The sequence below is a fragment of the Pipistrellus kuhlii genome, unplaced genomic scaffold, assembly GCF_014108245.1.
Source record: "Pipistrellus kuhlii isolate mPipKuh1 unplaced genomic scaffold, mPipKuh1.p scaffold_m20_p_2, whole genome shotgun sequence".
Taxonomy (NCBI): domain Eukaryota; kingdom Metazoa; phylum Chordata; class Mammalia; order Chiroptera; family Vespertilionidae; genus Pipistrellus; species Pipistrellus kuhlii.
This window is the reverse complement of record NW_023425515.1, coordinates 19,680,013-19,699,891: the sequence shown is the minus strand read 5'-3', so window position 1 is coordinate 19,699,891 and position 19,879 is coordinate 19,680,013. Positions and strand designations below refer to the sequence as shown.

At 42.5% G+C, this 19,879-nt stretch overlaps 2 protein-coding genes across 7 annotated transcripts in view; one reads left to right on the top strand and one right to left on the bottom strand.

Annotated features, from left to right (window-relative positions):
- The window catches only part of SMC4 (structural maintenance of chromosomes 4), a 38,429-nt gene extending 35,776 nt beyond the window's left edge, over positions 1-2,653 (bottom strand). For all 3 annotated transcript variants that reach the window (XM_036447313.2, XM_036447316.2, XM_036447314.2), the window contains exons 1-3: positions 2,495-2,653; positions 1,212-1,355; positions 103-281 (exon numbers count right to left, since the gene is read on the bottom strand). In XM_036447313.2, the coding sequence (XP_036303206.1) occupies positions 103-281; positions 1,212-1,350 (318 nt within the window). In that variant the 5' untranslated portion in view covers positions 1,351-1,355; positions 2,495-2,653. The remainder of the gene's footprint in view (positions 1-102; positions 282-1,211; positions 1,356-2,494) is intronic.
- The window catches only part of IFT80 (intraflagellar transport 80), a 95,382-nt gene continuing 77,455 nt past the window's right edge, over positions 1,953-19,879 (top strand). For 2 of the 4 annotated variants that reach the window (XM_036447319.2, XM_045583643.1), the window contains exons 1-3: positions 3,030-3,153; positions 14,726-14,809; positions 16,702-16,923. In XM_036447319.2, the coding sequence (XP_036303212.1) occupies positions 14,773-14,809; positions 16,702-16,923 (259 nt within the window). In that variant the 5' untranslated portion in view covers positions 3,030-3,153; positions 14,726-14,772. Of the gene's footprint in view, positions 2,067-3,029; positions 3,154-14,725; positions 14,810-16,701; positions 16,924-19,879 lie in introns of those variants that run through there. The other 2 variants (XM_045583642.1, XM_045583644.1) reach the window with 2 other exon arrangements.

Below are 19,879 nucleotides of genomic sequence, written 5' to 3'. Positions count from 1 at the left end.
CAAACACCAGGTGTGCCTCAATCAGGATAAATAGTTACAAAACTGAAATATCTTGTAATACGACTCATTATCTTTCAATAGTTATTTTAAATGGGCAAATACCTTATGAAAAGGTCCCAGAATTTTTTCCCCAGCATAGGATTTGAAGTTCTGGTTTACAATGTGAGTTATCATAAGTCGAGGCGCTCCGGCTTCATTGGTCATTGCAGGAGGCGGGGGAGGAGGGATGCTATTCAAAATCTCTTCTAAACTTCTATTATCAATGTCCTCACTTGGAGTATCTAAGTCAGTCAAAGGAAAGGAAAGGCAAAGCGGGGAGGGGAGAGGGAGAAGCCTGCATTAGTGCAATTCGTTCTGAGGACTAGAGCCTACTAAATCTCTGGAGATATTGTTTAAGAAACACAGGAATCGCTTTTTTTCCACTTAAACAGTATTACCCTAAGTTCATAGGTGATGAGAATCTTTCATCTTGATTTGATTAAGAAAATTCTTCAAAGGAATGCCACCAGTCACAAAACCTATACAAATATACTTCTTAGGAATCAAAACACTACATCCATCATAAAGCAAATCTGGGAAAACCACAGCAACCTGACTCCCTGCTGCCCGCCTGTTCGGGCGGTTAAGTCCCAAGGCTCTGGATCCAACTTTTCCCGGGTCTTGAAGCACCTGGAAACCCCCTTTCTGAGCCCCCCCACCCACCCCCGAATCTGTCACAAGGGCTTCATAATGCCATCTAAATACTGGACTCGCAAAGGCTACGGTGGCTTCGAGTACATTATCATCTTCTCTTTAGTCTAACTTTAAGATCACAGAAGTGAGGTTAGGGTCAAGCAACTTTCCATTATATTAATACAGTCATGTTGATTATGCCCGAAAGGGGAAGAAAAAAAAAAAAAAGCCCACCGGCTATTGGCTGACCCGGCCGACTTCCGCGGAAATAACAAGGCCACAAGCAGAAACGGAGTAACACAAATGAAGCCGCTTCCTCGCCCCCGTCCCCTCCAGGACCGTTACTCAGAGACGGCTCAGTCCGATCCCCGAGAATCGCCAAATCGCTTTCCTGAGCGGACCTACCGGCCCCCCTCCCCACATCGCCGACGCCAACCACCCCTGCAGCCCCTCTGCTCCCGCCCCATAAATCCAGCCCGTCCCGGGGATGGAGGAGCGGGGACCCAGCAGGGCTGTCCCGCCGAGGCCGGGCTACTCACCTGCGGCGTCGGGGGCCGGGCTCCCCTCGCGGCCGGGCGGCGGCTCGGGCTCCGCGTCGCTGCTGGCGGCGTCCGGGGACGGCGGCGGCCCTTCCTCTCGGCGCCGGGCGGTGGAGGGCTGGGCGCCCTTGCGGGGCATGGTCGCTGCGGCCGGGCGAGAGCGCGAGTGAGGGAGACGGAGCCTCGGTCCCTCCGCGCGGTCCCACGTTCCCCGCCGGACCCCGCGCCCGGGAGCTCAGCCTCCACCCCGCCCCACGCGCCGGGGTCCGGGCGCCTCTTTTAAAAAAAACACCGCGCTCCACGCCGGCGGGAAGGAAGCACAGGACACCCCGGCACTAAGGAGGGAGCGATGCGTGTTCCTAAGCAAACGGGGGGGGGGGGGGGGGCGGAACTTAGACGCGCCCGGGCATCGAGCAGCGACGGAGCAGCCGCTTCGGCTCTTTTCGCGGCTTCAAGCTCCGCCGCCCGCGGAGCGAGCGCACCGGCACCTCGGAGCGCACTTTCTGCACCAAGTTAACCTCCGTGCGCTGGCATCTGCCGGCATCCCCCCTCGCTCCCGGGGCCGGGTAGGCCGGTGCACGGACGCCGAGGAGATCGTGTCCACCTCAGGTCTGCGGGGCGGCGAGCGCTGCCCAAAGCGGAAGGCTAACGGGCGATCGCCGCCCCCGTCCTCCCCCCGCCGACAGCTCCGGGCGGCCCCAAGTCTCCCCCCAGTCCGACGGGGAGGGCGGGCGGAGGCTGGGCTCGGACCAACTCGCGGCTTCCAAATCGGACCCCGGCCGCGCCCGCTCCGGAGCCATCATCCCGGGGCGACAGGGGTCTGTCCTGCGGCGCCCGCAGGGGAATCCCTTTTGGGTAAGAAACTGGAAAGGTCGCCAGGGAAGGGCCAAGAGTCCCGGCGGCCAGTCTCCTTGGGGAGGGGAGAGACGGGCCGGGGGCGACGCCCTTCCCTCCCCTCCCCCCCGACCGACAGCGGGGCTCGTGCGATCCGCGAGGTTCGGAACCCCCAGCCCCCATCCCGCACTCCGCGCGACGCCCAAGCAGCTCCAAGGAGCGGCGCCCCCGGGAGACGCGCGCGGAAGCCCGGCCGCCGGGGAGCGGGAGCGGCAGCGGCCGCGGGGCGGGCGGGGGGGGGGGGGGGGTGACAGCGGGAGCGATTTCCCGGCGACAGCTCGGCGCGGACTTCGGCGGCTCCGGCCCGAGGCCTCGCCTCTCCCGGGGGGCGCGCGGACCGGGCGGGAAGCGGGAGGGTGACAGCCTGGCCGGGAAGAGACGCGCTTTACCTGCGGGACGGCCCACGCAGGCCGAGGCTGGACACGGCGGGACAGACCCCCCGCTCTCCCCGGTGTCTCGGCTCCGGGTCCTCCACTCGAAAATGGCGCCTAAAATACAAACTCGAACGGAAATTCGTTACAAACGTGCGCAATGCTTTCTGGGAACCAACTTATTTGAAAAAAAAAAAAAGTGCGGCGATTATCTCCGCCATCTTCGGGGCGCTACCACGCATGCGCGCACTCCCGGAGGGCGGGGAGGAGGAGGGGGGGGAACCAGACGACGTGGGACGTCTTTACTAAGTGAAAACACTCTTTTCCTTGGGGCCTACGGAAACAGCACTTATTATAAAGATATTGCCAAGAAAACCCGACGGCGCGAGTTTTGAAAGAGGAAAAAAACAAAAAAAGGAGTAAGGTCCCGCCCGCAGCCGGAGGCGGCGCTCAGCCGTCCAATGACACCCCTTACACTGGGAGGGCGGGCGTTCGCAGGGGCGGGGTCTCGGGCCCGCTCTTCTGACGCGCGGCCGGGAAGTATCGCGAGAAGAGGGAGGGCGCGTAGCTCCGTAGAAGTCACTATGGTAACGGGGAGGTCGGGAAGCATCTTGGTAACTGGTCCCTCCTCAGCTCTGTGAAAGCAGTCGACCGCCGTCCCTTTCCTGGAATTTAAGGTAAATTAAACAGGCTTGGAAGTTATGGCAAGCCCTGGACCCCACGTTTCCTGCTTTGAGGGTGTGTGCGACGTGGAGCATCAGTTGTTTTGCGTCTCCCTGTGGGCAGTAGACCTAGCTTTGGGGATGCCACGGAGGGAGCCCTGAATTTGGAGGGAGTCGAGGGACTATAAGGAGAAGGGAAGACCTACATTGGTGAATGAGCGAGTAGTCCGCATGTGAACAGCGGAAGAATGATTTCGAGTTATTGGTGTTAGTCGTTAGTGTCATTTGTGAAGGGCGGCGGTGGTGGGCTTTTGAAAGTCCAGGCAAGGGATAATTGTCGATGTCATTTGGTTGACTTTAAGAGAAAATCGATCAGCAAATATTTCTAAAGTGGCTCTTGTAGGCAGCGCACTGTGCAAGGCATAATCAGGATTATTAAGCAAGTATTCCTGTTCCCAGAGAACTTAGTTATGTTGCTGGTGAATTTTTAACCTGGAGTCTGTGGATCTGGTGATTGGTCTTCAGAGGAGTTCATAGTCGCTCCCCCTTCCCCAAATTGTCTACAAAATTCTATGTTTGTGCATTTTTTCCCCAGAACTTTGACCAGACCAGATGGTCTTAATCCCCCAATAAATATTTATTTGGTAACTTTTATGTCTTTGACTTTGAGAAGTAGGAGCCTCATGTTTTCTTTAAATTTTGTACACTTAGTGCCTGGCATACTAAGCACCAATAAATCTGCTTTCTTAATGAATTTATATTGTCATTCTAAGTAAGTATTACGACTCTTGCCTGAGGAGCATAAAGTCAGGTTTATTAATTCTCAAAGAGGGACACTCACCGCAAGTGCATGAATCTGGTGATCTTGGGAGATCGGTGTGGTTTCAATAAACATTGACTTCATATTATAATATAACTTTATTGATTTTTTAAAAATATGTTTTTATTGATTTTAGAGAGGGAGAGAGAGAAACATCAATGATGAGAGAGAATCTTGATTGGCTGCCTCCTGCTGGGGATCCAGCTGCAACCCAGGCATGTGCCCTTGACAAGAATCAACCTGGGACTCTCCAGTCTCTAGGGCCATGCTCTATCTACTGAGCCAAACCAGCTTGGGCTATTTATTGTTTTTGTAAGACAAACTACAATGAGGCTGAAGGGGAAAATATTGGATGCTAGGCATATTAGAAGGTGTAGATAAAGATTCTCTCTGAGAGCTGCTGAAATCTTTTGGGTTTTCGAAGTTTGTAAAACATCGAGAAACCTGAGTTGGAGGAATATCAACCACGGAAATGCAAAGACAAGCCCGGGCATTGCTGCTCAGTGGTTGAGAATCAACCTTTGAACCAGGATAACAAGGTTCAATTCCTGGTCAGGGCACATGCTGGGGTTATGATGAGGTCCCCAGTGTGTGTGTGTGTGTGTGTGTGTGTGTGTGTGTGTGTTTGTCGGGGGGTGGGGGGTTGTTATTGCCAGAGGCATGGATCAATGATTATCTTCATTGATGCTTCTATCTTTTTCTCCCTCTCCCTTCCTCTCTGAAATCAATAAAAATATATTTTTAAAAAAAGCCAAGACTAGACCAAATTGAGTGGTATAGATGGGGGACAGCACAATACGGTAGAAAGATGTAACAGGTAACAGGTATAGGTAACAGAATTCTGTTATAGGTAACAGAATTCCAATACCTATAATTTTAGCTATATTCTTGGACAGTTTACTCAGTTCATCAATCTCTCTGAGAGTATTTATTTGTAAAACCAATATGTAATACCTATCTCATAGGCTTGTTCATGATTGTTCATCCAGCACACTTACTATAAGCATTTGATATTGTGCTATGAATGTATAATGGGATGTCCAGTTAGAAGGTTAGCTTATAAAGTTTAGCTTGAAAGCCATGTCAAGGATTTTAGATGTGGTTGAAGGAAGCATCTACTAGAAAAATCTGTGCTAAGGAATGACTTGGTAAAAACAACAAAAATAGTAATTATATGGGATATGTTAAAAGCAAGAGAGACTGAGATCAGGAATGCTTTAGTTAGATTATTACTGGATAGTTCTCCATATGGGAGGTGAGTAGTCTATGTAGTAGAATGGAAAAAAACCTGACACATTTTGGAAGAAATAAAATCTGTAGCTTTTATAGATTTTAATTATAAAGCTGAGAGTGTACCAGGGGTCCTCAAACTTTTTAAAGTGGGGGCCAGATCATGGTCCCTCAGAGAGCTGGAGGGCCGGACTATATGAACTAATTCCTACTGTAACACCTCGGCTGCACTCACTGCCCAAAAAACCTGGCGGGCCGGATCAGACTCCTCTGCGGGCCGCATGTGGCCCGCGGGCCGTAGTTTGAAGACGCCTGGCTGTAAGCCATTCAAGTCAGATACTATTCTTTGTTTGAATCTTTAAATTAGTGATGAAGGGATAGAGAGAAAGATAAATCACAAATAACTCCTGGTTTTACCGCTTTTAATAATTACTGTGAATAATAGTCTTAATGACTAATAAGTAGTCCAGCCGGTGTGGTTCAGTGATTGAGTGTCAACCTATGAACCAGGAGGCCAAAGTTTGATTCCCAGTCAGGGCACATGCCCTGGCAGCCAATGGGTGAAGCTCTCTCATCATTGATGTTTCTCTCTCTCTCTCTCTTCCCCTCCATCTCTCTTCCTTTCTCTGAAATCAATAGAAATATTTAAAAAAAACAATAAAATAACTGTGGCTTTAGATTTGGTTGAACCTAACCATGCCCCACTCAAAACAAATGTTTTCAAACCGTACTTAAACCAGGTTATATAATGAAGAAAAAAACATTCATAATGAATAGCTACTTAAATTTAGAGTGAAAAATAGGGCACTCAGAATAAGAGATAATTTGAGATAAGAGTCACAAGAAATAAAGACTGATTGATCCTTGCCAATACTTTGGATGCTTCTCATGAAATTCACACTTTCTAATCGTTTTGGTCCAAAATCATCTAACAACCATTATCTATAATTTTAGACATATGTAGAAAAGAACCCTTACTTTTTATATTTTAAAAGTAAAATTGTATCGCACAGGGAGAAATAACTTCAGAAAAAAAGTTGGAATTAAATTAAAATACACAGTTGCAATTTAAGTGCATGATTTTGTCAATATAATAAAACTAGAGTTCTAGTACACGCATTCATGCATGGGTGGTGTCTGACTGGCCCCACGCTAATGGGGGCCCATCAGACTGAAGGGCTGCCGGGAGGTTGGCCAACTGGCCCCACCCCTGATCTGGGTTCCGGAGCGATGAGGGCCCGGTTCAGGCTGGTTGGCTGCCGCAGTGTGCCTCATAGCCACCGGTCATTCCGGTTGTTCCGCTGATCTGGTCAATGAGGTTTTATATATATAGACTAGTGGCGTGGATCCTCTCCAATCTGGGACTTCTCTCACAAGCTGGGACTGCTCACTTCTAACCAATCATCTGCCTGATTGCCCCTCGTCACTCTGCCTGCTGGCCTGCTCACCCCAACTGCCCCCCCACTCCACCAGCCTGATCACCCACAACTGCTCTCCCCTCTTCGCCCCTAACCGCCTCTACCTCGGCCCAGCCACCATTACTTTGTCCAGAAGAATGTCTGGAAGGTCTCCCAGTCTAATTAGCATATTACTCTTTTATTAGTATAGATAGAGAGGCCTGGTGCATGAGTCGGGTGTCCCTGATCAGGGTGTCCCAGATCCGGGTGGGGGTCTCCACTGGGGATGGTGCTGGCCTGGGTGAGGGGCTGGGGTAGTTTGCAGGCCAGCCACACCCCCATGGGTGAGGGTTGCTGCTGGGGGAGGCGTGGCCAGCCTGGGTGAGGGCTGTTTTCAGGATGGCCACACCCCCTTCAGGGTGGGGGTCCCTGCTGGGGTGCCTGGCCATCCTAGGTGAGGGGCTGATGGCTGTTTGCAGGCTGGCCATGCTCCCCAGTGGGGACCCTCACCCCATAGGGGTGTCGCCAGCCTGGGTAAGGGGCTGGAGGCCTTTTGCAGGCCCCTCCTTCAGGGACCACTCGGGTAGGCAGGAAGCTTGGCTTCCTCTGTTGCCAGGGGCAACCCAAGCCTCCTGCTTGCTTTGGCTGGCTCTGTCATTTTAGGCCTGCTAATTTGCATACTCACTATTGATTGGCTGGTAGGCATAGTGAAGGTACGGTCAATATGCATCTTTCTCTTTTATTAGTGTGGATATGCTGTGTTTGCTTTCTAATGCGGTCACATTTCATAAGGTGAAGTTAATTTGCAGGTAAATGTTTAAAAATATTAAATTTGTAATTGTAAATATTTGAGTTAATTAGATATTAAGTAATAAAATGAATAAATAAACATCAACTTCTGTAAGCTATATATAAGTAGAGAATACTACTCAAGATTAATAAATTGGATATAGACACAGGACAGATAGTAATGAATATCCCTCTTACCAACATATGCCCCCAAATACATTAACCTCGTTGAAACTCTTACCTAACCTTATTGAAACTCTCACCTATTTTGCAGAAGAAATAGGAGAGAGGAAGCAGAACAGTTTTTTTTTTTGGAAAGGACCATTTTTAAACATTTATTTTATTGTTTTTTACAGAGAGGAAGGGAGAGGGATAGAGTTAGAAACATCAATGAGAGAGAAACATTGACCAGCTGCCTCCTGCGCGCTCCCCCTCCCCCTTACTGGGGATGTGCCTGAAACCAAGGTACATGCCCTTGACCGGAATCGAACCCAGGACCCTTCAGTCCGCAGGCTGACGCTCTATCCACTGAGCCAAACCGGTTTCGGCTGGAAAGGACCATTTTTAAACAGGACTTTGTTTTTATTCATGTTTGTTGGGTTTATGGAAAGATGTATTAATGGAAAGTAGCAATAGAGAATATAGCTCAAGAGGGAAAATTGGATGAGATAGTGTTATAAAGATCATTAGAATACTAAAAATAGATTAGTTCTTTAAGATTGTGAATAAAGAGGGAATAGTATCAGAAAATGTTCATTCTTAGAATCTAGGAAAAATAAATATTTCTAATAATGTTTCTGGTAGGACTCTAGACACAATACCCAATGCAATTTGTCTTAAGAAAGAAAAAAAATGGTTCCAATAAACAAAAAGAACTGGTGAGTATAACTGGATTCAGTGTTCAAACAAAGACAGCAGGATTTGGTTTCTTTCTTTGCTCTGCTTTGCATGCCATAATCTTGGCAACAGTGGCTTTTGGCACCTCAAAGCTGCCTCCCTGCTATGGTAAGTTAGCTACAGTAACTTTAGCCTCAAATCTAAAATTAATGACTGGGCATAACAGAGTTTTTCTTCTCTGTCATTTATTTGAATAAAAGTTCTGAGCCACCTGTGAAACAGTGTGCAAAGGAAATGGAATGCTCTAATTGGTTTAAGCCTGAGTCTCATGCTGACCTCATTCAGCCACATGAGCCAAGGGCGAGGAAGTCAGTGTTTCAAGGAGAAAGTCTTTGTAGCTAGAATAAGAGTGAATATATGCATGGTGACAAAAACACCAATTTGCACTACAAATAGGTAACCGTTATCAAGTTTTTACTATGTTTCAGTACTCTACTGGACACTTTATTTTATAAAATATATTTTTTATTGATTTCAGAGAGGAAGGAAGGGAGAGATAGAAACATCAGTGATGAGAGAAACTCATTAATCTACTGCCTACTGGGGATGAAGCCCACAACTTTTGCGTGTGTCCTGACCAGGAATTGGACCCTGACCTCCTGATTCATAGGTTGATGCTCAACCATTGAGCCATGTCTGCTGCAGCTCTAACTGGACATTTTAGGTACTTATCTCATTCATTATAATCAACCTGTGAGGTAGGTATTATTATCCCCATTTTAAATAAGGAAAAATAATGTACAGTATGTGGAAGATCACTAGGAGGGAGGTTCACTATAAGAACGGGTCAAGTGTAGGAGAGACTGCAAAGAGAATGAGAATGGTGAGCTTATGAAAAAATAACATTTATTAAGTTTTTAAAAAAATGCAGAAATGCATGCAGAAGAAAATACAATTGGATCATAATCCTATCACTCAGTTAATTATAATAAATATATGAATGTATTATATATAATAAAGAGGTAATATGCAAATTGACCATCACTCCAAAATACAAGATGGCTGCCACAAGATGGCCAGCAGGGGAGGGCAGTTATCGGCAATTGGGCCAGCAGGGTACCAGTTAGGTGTTGATCAGGCTGGCAGGGGAGTGGTTAGGGGATGATCAGGCTGGCACGCAGGAGCAGTTAGGGGCATTCATGCAGGCAGGTGAGTGGTTGGGAACCAGTAGTCCTGGATTGTGAGAGGGATGTCTGACTGCCCCTTTAGGCCTAATCCCAGGATTGGGCCTAAAGGGCAGTGGGACATCTCTCGAGGGGTTCCAGATTGGAAAGGGTGCAGCTGGGCTCAGGGTCACAGGCCCCCCCTCCCCCCCACATCACCCCATGCACAAATTTCAAGCACTGGGCCTCTAGTAGATTAATAAAATAGTATGAACATGGTAAAAACTTCAAACAGTACAGAAACATAACATGAGAATTAAAAGCTTCCATTCGCATTCTAGTGCCCCTACCTTCTCAAAGATCTCCATGAAATGTATTGTATATATCTTCCCAGAAAATATTTTAGTATCCAATAGCTTATATATGCCTTTTTATTTACACAAAGGGGATTGAATTACATAATATTGCTGTGTATATTTCATCATTTAACATATTATAGACACCATTCTATATTAGTATATACAGATTCATCTCATTTTTTAAATAGTTGCGTAGCACTCTCGTGTATTAGTTGAGTGTGATTCTTTTATGCTAGTTGATGAATTAAAACGATGAATTTAAGATGACTACTTATTTTAAAATTTATAGATCACATGGTTTATTGGCTAGGATAATAATAAACACTGCATTTGTTAGGACATCCTATGAAAGGCTTATAAATATAGCCAATAAAATAATATTAAAGTATGTGGCAAGAGCTAGCTATCAATATAATGATAACTAGAATTGCAAGGAAATGTAAATATCACAGCATCTACCTACACATTAGCAAATGCATATGGGAATTGGAGTGGGGTAGGAGTTAGAGGTTTTTTGTAATTGAACTACACTGCCATTTGAAAACCTGTTTCTTTTACTTGCTGTGTCTTTGAATCTGTCCTTGGAAATGATGAGTCTGTCATACAAGAGAGATCTTGTATAGTTCTATGATAGGACCAATCTGAATAAAAGATCTGGCTCTCTCCCTCCTTTCTTCTCTGGGGAAGAGTTACAGGAGCCTGCTCAGAACTATCCGTTTAGAAGTCTGTTGATGTAAATTGCACTTTTAAACATGGGATCTTGGGTAGTTAAAAGCAAACCATTAATTTCAACTATTAACATCAATAGTTGTTAGCCAAGGATTTGCTAATATGCACATGAACTAAAAAAGAAATTGGTATTAATGTGCTTATGATCTACTTCTTGCATTTCTTATCTATCCTTCACATTCTTGTTCACCATTGAGGCTTTTCTGCTACTTACTGATAGGTACGTTCTTGTTGACAAATCTTGTCTTCCCTCTTTCCTGACTGAAAATTTTCTGCTTTTGTTAGTGCTTCTATCTCTGTCTCTTCTCCTCTCTTCCACTCTTTCTAAGAACCAATGGAAAAATATCCTCAGGTGAGGGTTAACAAAACAAAACAAAAATAGAATCTTAATGCAGACAATACTTCAGACTCTACAAGGACTTCTAGGCCACCTTTTCATGTTGCTGGGTAGACTCATATCATGGCTTTGAAACTGATCTCTGTGATGACAACCCTCAAATTGATATCTCATTGATATTTCCTTGACTCCAGACTTGTATAACCAGCATCTCCTTGAATTTTCCATTTGGATGTCTAATAAGCTCCTTAAATTTAACGTGTATCCAAAAAAGAATTTTTTATATCTCCCAACATGTTCCTCCCTCAATCTTCATGTCAGTAAATTGCAACTCTGTCCTACCTATTGAAGCTTCAGTCATTTTTTATTCCTCCTTTTCTCAAACTCAATTCATCAATAAATCCTATTGAAATTGGATATTATTTGAATGAAGTTGAATATTATTTCACAATATATTCAGAATGTGACCTCTTCATATCAGTCATACCACTACTGTCTTTCTTATCCAAGCCACATCTTTCATCTCTCTTCTAGATTATTGAAAACCTAATTTGCCTCCCTCCTTCCTGTTTTGTTCATCCTTGCTCTGTTTTTGTTTGTTTGTTTGCTTTTAAAATATATTATCCATATTGGCACTTTAAAAAACATAAGTCAGATCATATCTCTTCATTGCTGAAGCAAATCTGAAGCTTTTATTGTGGTTTTTCAAGCCCCTGCGTGATCTGTACCCCCTCTATTCTCCCCTAATTTCCTGCCACTCCCTTCACGCACTCTGTATTAGCCATACTGGCCTTCAGGATCTGACTTAGTCTTAAAGGCATTGCTGGCTGCTGTATTTAGAATTTTAAGGGAGTAAGTGTAGGAGCAAAAAGATCTGTTCTGGGGTTACTGCAATAATCAAGGCAGGGGATGGCGGGGACTTTGGACTATGCTGGACGTGCTGAGAAGTGGCCAGATTTGGAGTATACGATATTTCGGTTGTTGACTGTCAGGGTTTGCTGAGTATGTTTTTGCTTTTTAAGCTCCATGAAATTTGACCCACACTAGAGCAAAGACAAGTTATAAATGATTTTTGGTAGCAAAGGCATAGTTACTCTCATGTGCTCCCTTTACAAAGTTGTGAAATTGATCAAGTTACCTATACTTAAGAAACTTTCTTGTTATTGCCTCCCCCTCTCCATCTCCCCCACCAACCCCTCTTCATTCTACTCCCCACTCCCCACCCCCACCCCAGTACCACTAACTAGTCGGATCCTTGATAACCAATGCCTTTGGGCAGATAAAAACCTCCTCAGTGCAGCCCTCTGGCAGCTCTGCACTTCCCTGAATTAGCTAAGTGCTAATACTGTTTCTTTATCTAATAATATTTAGCTTCATACCAGAATGCACATATCCTTCATGCAAATGATCTCAGCTAAATAGGATGTTTGGGGCCCTGGCTGGGTGGCCAAGTTCATTGGAGCCTCATCCTGAGCACAAAAAGGTTGAGGGTTCAATTCTAGGTCAGGGTACTTACATGGTTTTTGGGTTCCATTGCCATCAGGGCACATATGAGAAGCAACCAATCTATGTTTCTTTCTTTCCCCCCCACCCCCCTCCCCACCACCCCTCCTTCCTTCCTCTCTCTAAAAAACCAAAAACCAAAAACCAATAAAAACATAATCTTGGGTAAAGATTAAAAATAAACAACAACAAAAAAAGTAAATAGAATGTATAGGAAAGATCTTTCTGAGTAAGGGAGAATCTTCCTAAAGTTAGAATGACACCTTCCTCTTTCTGTAATTCCTTGGCACCTTGTTTCTGAATCATTGGAGATTCCTTTCTTATAAAAAAAATTACTGTTTTTACTATTTAGATGAGATTTGATTGCTTTGGTGAGACACTATTCCTAAATATTCTGGATTTCATGTTTGAGGCACTTTGATCTAGGCTGCATCATGTCTTTGTCAAAGATCTTTCAAATTTCTGACTGTAATTGTATATTCGGATTTTATATATATTTTTTTCTTGTCATTTGTGTTATCGTTTTCAGAAGGAACAATTACCTGCTTTTATTCTTTTAAGCTTGGTGAATTTGACTGATTGTGAAAAAGCAGAATTTCATAAGTATGCTTATTCTTCTCCCCTCTCTAATTGGAGAGGGTCTGAAGGGAGGTGGGGAAGGAGTTTTGAGAACAATGTTGAAACTCTTAGGACCAAAAGTGAGCCTATGAAGTATGTGGGTAAGATACTGTATTCTTTTTCTGGCTGCTGTACATAGTTTCATACTTTGGTATTGAACAGAAATCTTGCTGAGTGAACTGGAAGAGACAAGTTTTTTATCCTAGTTGCATGTTGGCTGACCATAAAACTTCAGATTTTTTTCTGTGGTTTTAACAACTTTTTTCCTCCCAGTCTAACAAATTTATGAGTAGAATAAGTGAAAAAGATGCTTTGAAATACAACTGTGTTTAGCACCTTGCTGATCTAAAAACCTTCCTGGATTAGGGGGAATAAGTTATTTAAGGGAGGCCTACTGAATTCTTATCTATTCTCAGCACATCCTTGGATGTAATTAGCAGTAATTTTCTACTCGGTGAAGAGGATTTTGTTCCTTTAATTACACTTTGATTTAATTAATTAATTTTATCTTTAGATTAGTGATATTACTCAGAAAGAATCCCGTAACTATAAAATGAATTCAGACAATTTAGCATTTTCTTGATTTATATATATTTTTTAAAAATATATTTCATTGATTTTTTACAGAGAGGAAGAGAGAGGGATAGAGTGTTAGAAACATCGATGAGAAAGAATCATCGATCAGCTGCCTCTTACATACTCCCTACTGGGGATGTGCCCACAACCAAGGTACGCCCTTAACTGGAATCGAACCCGGGACTCTTTAGTCCATAGGTTGATGTCTATGCACTGAGCCAAACCGGTTATAGCAGATTTGTATCTTTTGATGACCTGGTTATTTGGGGAAGTGTTACTCTTTTTCCCCCTAGATTTTTACTTGTCAATTACACTGATTTTCATGTAATTTTTATAAGGGTTTTATTATCTCTGCCTATATAACTCCTTATTTTTCACATTGCCACTGTGGCAACCATAAATGTTGGGATAGTACATCTACCTCCAATAGAATGAAAACCTCAGATTGGAACACTAGGTTGACGATTTCATAATATTTCCACATTATTAAAGCTCAGAATTAAAGCCCTTAATTTCTTAGCCCTCAATCACATTTTGGGAATTTATTCTTATGTATTCAACATGACCAATAATGATTTGCCATGGAGGGGTTCCCAGTTTACAGAATCTTTTTTATTTTATTTTAATATTTTTATTGATTTCAGAGAAGAAAGGAGAGGAGAGGGAGAGGAAGGGGGAAGGGGAGGGGGAGGGGAAGGGAAAGGGAGGGAGGGAGAGGGAGGAGGGAGAGGGAGGGAGGGAGAAGGAGAGGGAGGGAGGGAGAGGAAGAGGGAGGGAGAAACATCCATGATGAGAGAGATTCATTGTGGAGCATATGCCCTTGACCAGAATCGAACCTGGGACCCATAGGCCAATATTCTATCCACAGAGCCAAACCAGCTAGGGCCCAGTTTACAGAATCTTTTGATTTGACCTCTGGATAGCTTTTGGAGATTATTTACCTGACCAGATTTAGTGCTCTGCACTTGTAGGAATGTTTCAGGCAGGATGTAGGCGGCCTCTGGAGTCCAACCCAAGGCCTCCAATCACCCCTTGGCAGGATTAGCACATTGACTATATCTGTCTTTATACCGGCAGGATTGGAAGTGTGTTTCAGTGTCCTTGGGCCCTAAGATGTTTTGCTTGCTTTTATTGTGTGTGTGTGTGTGTGTGTGTGTGTGTGTGTGTGTGTGTATACATGTGTCTTTAATGCAGATTTTATATTTTCCCCCTAATTTTTATTTTTACAGTGAATGCAATCAAGTAGTATTTAAAAATTTTGCTGGAAAGTGGAAACATGAGACTGAAGATATCACTTTTAAAAGAACCAAAGCATATCCTTTTTAACACTTGCAGACCTTACTGTGATCATCTTACTAGAGTATTGTTAAGTTTTCTTCTATTTTGTATTTTATTTGGATAATGGGTGTGGGTTTTTTTCATTCCTTTAATGGCAGTTTAACTAAATTGTTTTTGAAATATTTGAGATCATGTGTTGCAGGTAATTCTCCAAAGCAAACTATTTGCTCTAAATCTTACTTTCAAATTCTTATTGACATTTTTCTTACTATACTTAAGTACTGTACTTAAGTACATAAAAAATAATTTTTGTTTAGTCTAGTAGGATCTTAAAGAGAAGCTTTTTTTAAACAAATAATTTCTTTGCTAGTGTGATATAGTATGTTTTTAGATGAATTTTGCTTTATTTCTTCACACTTTCTTAATGATAAAATGGAGAACAAGCTAGAGAAATCTGAGCAGTCAGAGCTTTATTATTTCACTAGAGGCCCAGTGCATGAATTTTTGCATGGGTGGGGTTCTTCAGCCTGGCCTGTGATAGGGGCCGATTGGAGCTGTCTCACCTAGTCCCAATTGGGGCCAATTGAGGCCAACTGACGGGGGAAAGGGACTGCAGGAGATTGGCCAGCCACGGGAAGTTGGCTGTAGGAGCGCACTGATCACTATGGGGCAGCTCCTGCATTAAGCATCTGCCCCCAGGTGGTCAGTGTGCATCATAGTGACCAGTAGTAATGGTCGCTTAGCCTTATATATAGACTAGTGACCCGGTGCATAGACTCACGCACATTCAAAGGAAAATAATTACAAGAAATATTTTAATATTACTATTTGCCCTTTCTCCCTCAGTGCCTGCCTGGGAGCTGAGTGGTGACCCTGCGCCCTGCTGCTGCTGGTGGTCATCATCTGTGGGGTGATGATCGTTGGGGCGATCGGGCCTGCTCGCACCCACCTTGGCTTGGCACTGCCTCCTCACCTGCTCCATCATCCCTCTGCGGTCCTGCTCTCATCGGGGCCCATTGGGGCCGGCAGCGCCTCCACTGTTGCCAGCGCTATGTCACCAATACCTGCCAGGTTCTGTGCATCCCCTGGTTGTCAGCTCATGTCATAGCAGGCAAACTCCAGAACTGCCAGAGGGGACAATTTGCATATTAGGCTTTTATTATATAAGATGTAGGAAGATGGAAATTATAACTATTTTCTCAAATGTGACCTTATATTTTGTCAGCAAGAATTTCTGATTATGTTATCAGGAAGATATAATAGGCGACTCCACCTTCATTTTTATATATACCAGTGCTTCTAAAAGTATTATCTGCAGACTTTATTATAGGTCTGTAAAGGGATAAGTACAGAAATTGGTAAACAGTTTTTGTAGCAATTTGACATTGGGAAACCATCCAAATATAAGATCATTTTTCTAGTAATTTATTTTTATTTTATCTAACAAAATGTTGATCTGAAACAAATTTGAAATCAAGAAAAATATGTTCCTTTATCGGATATAGAAAAGCACCAAATTAGAATTTGATTAAACCCATTGAATTTATAATATCTTGTCTGCTTGTTTTACCTTTTGAGTGAAGGTATAATTTCTCTTATTTGTACTTAAATCAATTTTACTCAGATGCTTTGTCATGTTAAGTCTTATTTATGGAATATCTTTTAACACAATTTAATATTTTTCATTTTGTTAATTCTTTTCCTCTCTCTTGGCATCTGGATTTTTTTATTTTTTTTTTATCTTGCTCTTCATTTTTACAACTGTTTTGGTTAGATGTTTATTTTTCTTTAAATAGAAAATATATGAAAGTCATAAAATGAGAACACATTTAGAAGTTTGAAATGTTTGATTTTATACTTATAATCTGCATCTGAAGATTATTTAAAATATAAGACTTTTGTGTGTTGTTCTTTAACATTGTGACACATCAAGAATTAGTAAGCTGTGTGGGCTGGACTAATGCGGAAGAGCTGTATTCATGCAGTGATGATCATCAAATTGTGAGGTGGAACTTGTTAACCAGTGAAACAAGTCAAATAGTGAAGCTTTCTGATGATATTTACCCAATAGATCTTCACTGGTTTCCAAAAAGTTTAGGCACCAGGAAACAAACTCAAGCAGAAAGCTTCGTCCTCACAAGTTCTGATGGTAAGTTTTTAATGCTATATGCTCATCTTGGTATTTAGAAGACATGATATGGTAATGTGACTTATGCTTTGAATGGTTTTACAAAACTGATGTTTTTGGATCTGCATACCTTCATCCACATATTCTGACCATTTTCTATGTAGTCATTTGGTTTATGTTTAAACTATAAAACTATTGTGATGGAAGAATGTGAATTCAACTGGTGTGTAGTGGGATTGAATCTGAATGTTTAGCTTTACTTTTTCTGTGTTCTCGTACTAGTTGTTAAGCTATTACCAATTTTGGTGTATAATTTCTTCAAATTTAACTTTATGACATAACCATAATAAAAATATGGGCACATTCAATAAGCTATCTTTATTTTCTAGTACATGTTAATTTCTACTTATTAAGTTGGAGATGTATTAAATTTGTCATAGCTTTATTACTGGTGAGTAAAAAGCATGATTTTCTACCTTTGTAAGGGAATGTTTTAATTAGAAATAATATGAATTATTTTTGTCTGTATGACACTTTACGTACTCTGTCAATTAACAGTACATTCATCAAAAGTAACAGAAACTTACTTAGCTAACACTTAAGTACAGTTGGAGTTTTTTGGTTCACTTAGCTCTGTGGGTAGATCTGTAAGTACAACTGCATCAGGCCCTGTTCTCACCAGCTCTTGGATAGGCCTTCCCTACAAGGTGAGCATGATGGCAATCCACAGCCCAAGTCTCATCCTCCTAGGAAAGACATATTAGCAGAGAGAGAGTTTCTTCCTCAATATCTCCTCAGGCAAGTAGCAGAGAGGGTTCTGGGAGATCATGGATCACTTGCCCATCACTGTGTGAATCACTTTAGTTAAGGGAATGTGACCCCGAGTGAGCACAGCAGGCCTCAGGCCACTGTGGAAAGGCAAACAATGAAAAGAGGGCTTTTGTAACCACAACAAGGAAGGGGGTTTTATGGCTGAGGAGCACATCAGATGCCACAACTTTTACAGACAGAACTTCTGGTGACTTTTTTTGATTAAATGAGATATTGTGTAAAAGTACTTATAGTGCCAGGTGCTTAGAAAATTGATTCTGAGCCATGGCTAGAATTTAGCTAATTTCAAATGATAAAATGAAGCATTGACTTCAAAAGGAAACACCTTTTAATTTTGACTTAATTTCACATGCACAGAAAAGTTGCAAGAATTGTACAAGTAACTCTTACATATTCTTTATCTAAATTCACTAATTGTTAACATTTTGTTCCATGTTTTTTCTCATTGGTTTTCTCCCCTCTCTCTCTGTCCCCCACCACAAAGAAAAAAAGTGTATGTGGTGGTTATTTACAGACATGCCCTATAACCATAATACTTCAATATATTTCCTAAGAATAAGGATTTTCTGTTACCTAACCACAATACATTGATATAAATCAGGACATTTAACATTAATGCAATACTATTATCTAACCTGCAGTTCATATTAAATTTTTAACAATTGTCCTAATAATGTCTTTTATAGAATTTTTTTAGGTTTTATAAACAATTTTTAAATAAATCTTTATTCAGATTATTACAATTGTTCCTCTTTCCCCCCCCCCCCATAGCTCTCCTCCACCAAGTTCCCACTCCCCCCCACCCCCCAACACTGTCCTCATCCATAGGTGTACGATCTCTTGCACCAGTCTTTGTCCAGTCTCTTTTTGCACCTCCCACATCCCTTTCCCCCTGAGGATTGTCAGTTCACTCCCTTTCTATGCCCCTGATTCTATTATATTCACCAGTCTATTCTGTTAATCACATCATTTTTTATTCACTTGATTTTTAGATTCACTTGTTGATAGGTATGTATTTGTTGTTCATAATTTTTATCTTTACATTTTTCTTCTTCTTCCTCTTCTTAAAGAATACCTTTCAGTATTTCATATAATACCAGTTGGGCAGTAATGAACTCCTTTAGCTTTTTCTTATCTGTGAAGCTCTTTATTTGCCCTTCAATTCTGAATGATAACTTTGCTGGGTAGAGTAATCTTGATTGTAGGTTCTTGCTGTTCATCACTTTGGATATTTCTTGCCATCACTTTGGATATTTCTTGCTACATAGTTTCTGTTGAGAAATCAGCTGACAATTGTATGGGTGCTCTCCTGTATGTAACTAACTGTTTTTCTCTTGATGCTTTTAATATTTTCTCTTTGTCTTTTGCTCTTGGCATTTTAGTTATGATATGTCTTGGTGTAATCCTCTTTGGATTCCTTTTATTTGGGGTTCTGTGCACTTCCTGGACTTGTAAGCCTATTTCTTTCATCCGGTGGGGGAAGTTTTTGGTATTATTTCTTCTAAATAGGTTTTCAGTATCTTGCTGTCTCTCTTCTTCTGGCACCCCATAATTCTAACATTGGTACTCTTGAAGTTGTTCCAGAGGATCCTTACACTGTCTTCATATTTTTTGGATTCTTTTTTCTTTTCCGGTTGGGTGTTTTTTGTATTTCAAATCTTTGATTTGATTGTTGGGATCCTCTCGTCTGCTGTTGGATCTCTGTATGTTATTTTTTTTAAATTTTAAAAATTTTTTAAAAATATATTTTATTGATTTTTAGAGGAAGGGAGAGAGATAGAGAGCTAGAAACGTCGATGAGAGAAAAACATCGACCAGCTGCCTCTTGCACACCCCCTATCAGAGATATGCCCGCAACCAACGTACATGCCCTTGACCGGAATCGAACCCGGGACCTTTCAGTCCGCAGACCGACTCTCTACCGCTGAGCCAAACCGGTTTCGGCTGTATGTTATTTTTTATTTCAGTCAGTGTATGCTTAATTTCTAGTTGGTCCTTTTTCATATCCTCGAGGTCTCGCTAAATTTATCAGCCTTTTCTAGAAAATTCTTGAAAACCATATAACCATGGTTTTGAACTCTAACTCTAAATCCAGTCGTTTTCTTTTCTCCATTTCTTTCATTTGTGACCTATTTCTTTGTCTCCG